Source organism: Otolemur garnettii, unplaced genomic scaffold (genome assembly GCF_000181295.1).
Source record: "Otolemur garnettii isolate 467f Iridium unplaced genomic scaffold, OtoGar3 scaffold00016, whole genome shotgun sequence".
NCBI lineage: Eukaryota > Metazoa > Chordata > Mammalia > Primates > Galagidae > Otolemur > Otolemur garnettii.
This window is the reverse complement of record NW_003852411.1, coordinates 8,143,110-8,148,172: the sequence shown is the minus strand read 5'-3', so window position 1 is coordinate 8,148,172 and position 5,063 is coordinate 8,143,110. Positions and strand designations below refer to the sequence as shown.

The 5,063-nt window shown below is 37.0% G+C and overlaps 1 protein-coding gene across 1 annotated transcript in view; it reads left to right on the top strand.

The window, feature by feature from the left end:
* HMCN1 (hemicentin 1) overlaps positions 1 to 5,063 on the top strand; it is a 440,557-nt gene that overhangs the window by 169,492 nt on the left and 266,002 nt on the right. The window contains 1 exon segment of the mRNA XM_003785789.2: positions 4,242 to 4,362. Coding sequence (XP_003785837.1) covers positions 4,242 to 4,362 — 121 coding nt within the window.

Sequence of the window (5,063 nt, the reverse complement as noted above, 5' to 3'; positions counted from 1 at the left end):
GTCTAAACCAAGGTAAGAAATCATCTTTGTGGACCTCTTTTTCTTTAAGGTGCTGTAAAATTGTCTTCCGATATAATAGGATTATTTTAGATAAAATGTGAATATACTTAGCCTAGTACATATAGAAAAATTCAAAATTCTGACATTAGCTGGTTAGAATCTGTGAAAAAGCATCAAAACCAATCAGATAGATAGCTTTAATATAATTTATTAAGCCTGTGTTTATTAAGTTCCTATTGAGTAAATTTCTGTAGGTGATGAATATGACAGTTATTATCCTGAAGGGACTTATAACATAGGCAGGTGTTTAATAAGTCTTCACCTTTGAACTAAGAAGTAGATCCACTGACAATAGAGTTGACCTGAAGGAGCTGAGTGGAGATCTCCAAGGAGCAACTGATTTTCTGCTGGAGCTCTCCATGGTGCTTGTTCCACAGTATTTCAGCCTGGCCTGGCCCTTCCAAAGTTCACAGGAATCCATTAACAATGAGCAGTGTTTAAGTGTAGTAGATTTACTAGTAGATTTGGGGACTGTGTCTTGAAGCACTTTTGTCTCCCTCCTTTTCTATCTCCCTACTACGTTTCTTTGTTTCTCTCTTCTGGTTATTCCCAGGAACTCCATATAACTCTCCTTGTATTGTGCAGAGTGGTTCAACATATTTAAACCTTTACCCTCAAACCAACATAGCTAAATTTATTGAAATCCTCCTGAGAAATTCCCTGGGTAGCTGTAGAGTTTGGTTTTGGCAATCTCACTGTCTTCACACCCAAGCTCTGCCACCCGCTGCATCTCACAGGGACTTTTGGAGAGAGAAATAAAAACCAGGGATTCGGGGAACACTAGTAGTTTGCATGAGGATTAAAAGGGATGATTTGTGTAAAAGATTAAGCCTAATATATAGTGTGCATTTTTGTACATGTTAGTACTTCTTTCTCTTTCTTCCATTCACTGGTTGGTTCTGCCACAATTATACACAGAATCTTTTTGTTCCTATTATGCTAATATGCAAGAGAACCTCCATCATTAACTGCCTCCCTATATTGACCACCTCCTTAACTTGACCTAATTTTCATAGAGGGGCCATGTATCACTGTACGTATCAGTGCAACAGGTCTAGTTCCTTATGTTGACCACCTCTGTATGTTGACCAGTTTGCTACAGTCCCTTGGGTGGTCAACTTACAGAGGTCCTATAATATATTGAAAAGAGAACTCAAGTAAGAAACAGACAAATGCAATAGTTTACTTTAGTAGATATCCAACTATTGGCATTTTCTCATAAAGAAACTTAATGTGATGTTTACTGTTCCTAAAATACTGTTCAAGTATTGTAATTCTTTTACGACAATGATCAAAGAATGATAAATGCATGAATTAATACCAAGTCATTTTAAGCTAAACTAGCTTAAGTTTTTTTCTTTTATTGTGTATTTAAATAATTTTGGTTTATGTACGATATCCTTTTTCCTGTTACCCTTGTTAATTCAAAGTTGTATGTAATTGTATATAAAAACTGACTGACTTGGAGATATCTTTTTTTATTTTTTTTGAGACAGTCTCACTCTGTTGCCCGTGGTAGAGTGCTGTGGCATCACAGCTCACAGCAACCTCAAACTCTTGGGTTTAAGTGATTCTCGTACCTTAGACTCTGGAGTAGCTGGGACTATAGGTGCCCACCACAACACCCAGCTATTTTTTATTGCAGTTGCCACTGCTGTTTTTAGCTGGCTGGAGCCAAGTTCAAATCTGCTACCCTCATTATATGGGGCCAGTGCCCTACCCACTGAGCCACAGGTGCTGCCCAGAGATATATTTTATTTACAAACTTTTAAATTCTATGCAGACATTCCTACTGTTTATAGTATAGTATAGAAATATGAAACTAAGAAATTTTGTTGTTTATTACCCTCATCTTTCAGCATTGCTTAGAGAACAGTAAGTCTGCATTCTTACTTCCATATACTTTGTTATTAAGTGTGATATTTTAAGGAATCAAAATTAACTTATAATTTTGTATAATTTGTAAGGGGCTTTCTATACATCCAATCTTCTTTATTTTTAATATATTATTTAGCAATAGAGGTTAACATATATTGAAACACTTGCATAATTTTTTTTTCAATCAGATATTAAGTACCACCTTTTTAAAAAAGAACCTTTTTCAGTTGATTTCTGCATGGAACTTGGCAGATGGTAGCAGTCATTTGGAAAATTATATGTGTCATATTTGCCCTTGATAACCTTGATAACTATTTTATCATAAGGGACTTTCTGAGCCTCAAGGCACTAACAGTAACATATGATGTCAGTGAATAAATCTGAATTAACTTATCATAATATAGATCCTTTTGATTTACTTACATGGAATTAATGGGTGATGGTATCATCAGTAAAGCTCTGTATTTCCTGAAGAAGTTGACAGAAGACTCAGCAAGGTTTTCTATAACTCTGTAGGAAATTCCTGGTTTAAAATTCAGTCATCAACTGGGCACAGTGGCTGAAACCTGCAATCCTAGCCTTTGGGAGGCTGAGGTGGGAGGATTGTTTGAGACCAGCCTGAGCAAGAGTGAGACCCCATCTTTACTAAAAATAGAAAAATTATCTGGGTGTTGATGTGGGTGCCTGTAGTCCCTCCCTTGGGAGGCTCAAGCAAGAGGATTGTGTGAACCCAGGAGTTTTGAGGTTGTTGTGAGCTAAGCTGATGCCGCAGTATCCCAGCCTTTAGACAGAGTATTTCATCTAAATAAATAAATAGGGTCAGGACCTATAGTTTCCTTTTTAATCTATCACATGGAATTTATAACACATTTTCCTTTAGAAATAACGGACTAAGTGGTGGTACAGAGATCCCTGAACTTACACCTGAAAATCTTTTGTAACCCTTATGCAAATCAGAATCATCATTACCAGCATCATCATTTGTGCTAAGAATCTAGCAACACCGTATTCCAGATGATGTGTTTGTTTCTTCTCCCTCCTCTTCATTTTCCTTACCTTTGAGTTCTTGCAGATTCTGCTCAATGAGGAATAAGGATGATAGTAACATGGGCATATCTTCTCGTCATTCTTCTCCACATTGCCAAGTAACAGGGAGGGAACACTAGTAGATTGCCGAGCTCTGAAATTGGCCAATCATTAACCATGGTGTAACTTCATCTGGCTGCTCACTGGGTCTAAAATATGGAGTGGCCACAAAGTTCATGTTACACATCAACTGTATTTTATGTATATATATATTATTACATTTATATATATTTTTACATATATTTATGTATATTATATTATATATTATAAATATAAAATTATATGTTAGATCTATATGTATTTCAGATATATATTACTATATATATTTACTATATACTTATTTACCTATAGATACACACACACACACACACACATATATATATGTGGGCATTCTGTCATTGCTATGATACCTCAATAGATGCCTTTTCCATGTTGAGACTGAGATTCATCCTGGTATTGCCATGTGGTTTTGTTTTCTCTCCCATCTCTACTTCTACTTAAATATTAGTATTGCTACAGTAATTTTATTTAAGACAGAATCTTGGTTACAAGGGAATAAAATAATATTGAGCTCTTGTCCTTAAGTCTTAAGGGGGTTTTGAAATGCATACTTCTGTTGTCCTCTCACCAGACATTCTGCCTCAGTAAATCTGGGCTAGAACTCAGGAGTTTTTCACCCAACTGAGTTACCTTTGCTACCAGAACACTGCTGAGCTGAGATGCCAGTTGGATGAAACCTGGAAAGTGGTCAGCTCATTTGTTTATCTTGGCTGTAAGGTACTAGAGGCAAAGAAAAAGGAAATATTTCTCAAAATTAAACCTGGATGATACTTGTAGGAGAAGATTTAGTCATTCGTTCATTCATTTCATTGATATTTGCCGACTTCAGACCAGGTTGCCACAGTGAACAGAACACAGATCCGTGCTCTCACGGAGCTTTTACAGACTTACTTAAAAGTCCATTCACTAGCGACAAAACACATCTTTTACCAGTGGGTATGAACTATAGTACCGAATTGTATTTTAGAGCAATCCTCATGGGCATGTAATACAAAACTTGCTTTTGAAATAGAGAATCCTAGTTAAGTTTAGAACATCCAGATCAGAGCCTCAATTATTGGACATTAGTCTTAATAAAACATTATGCAGTTTCCCACACCGTCTAGGGTTTAGCATCTGATCAGCTGCTGACTGAGTGTGCTATTACGCCTTTTCAGACCTCCAGCAGTGGAAGGCACTCTGTTCGCATCACCGGCCTCAGTACCATTGATTTCCGAGCTGGCTTTTCCCGAAAGCCCACCCTGGACTTCAAAAAAACAGTTAGCAGACCAGTGCAAGGTTTGTATGTGCACGCTACTTCAATTGGCATAATAGATCTCCAAGTAGAGAATATTTCTCAGATTATTATTTTCTAGCTTTATAGTATTCAATAAAATTGAAATTCACAGCATCTTTACATTGAGTGTGATTGTCACTGTTTCATAAAATGTACTTCCAAGACCAGTGATATCAAAATCACTCAGTGTGCTTGTTTAAAATTAAGATTCCTAGCTGGGTGTGGTGACTCACACCTGTAATCTTAGCACTTTGAGGGGCTGAGGCAGGAGGTGACACTTGAGGCCCAGAGTTCACGACCAGCTTTAGCAACATGTGAGCACTCATTTCTAAAAAACCATTAGCTGGGCACTGTAGCAGCTGGAGTCCTGAAGAGGGAGGATCCCGTGAGCCCAGGAGTTTGAGGCTGCAGTGAGCTACGATTGCATACTGCACCTTAGCCTGGGTGACAGAGCAAGATCCTGTCTCAAAAAAAAAAAAAAAAAAAAAGATTCCTCGGCTTCACTTTGTATCTCCTGAATTAGAAGCCCAGAAGCTAGGGCCCAGGAATATATACTTTGGTGTGCAACTCAGTTGATTCATACACTTCTTAAAAGCTCAACCATACTGTAACTCTTAACATTTTTTTGTTCATTGTTCTTTATTTTTACTGTTGTAGTTTCTAGAATGATATGAAATAGTGAATTTTTTTTTTTTTTTTTTTT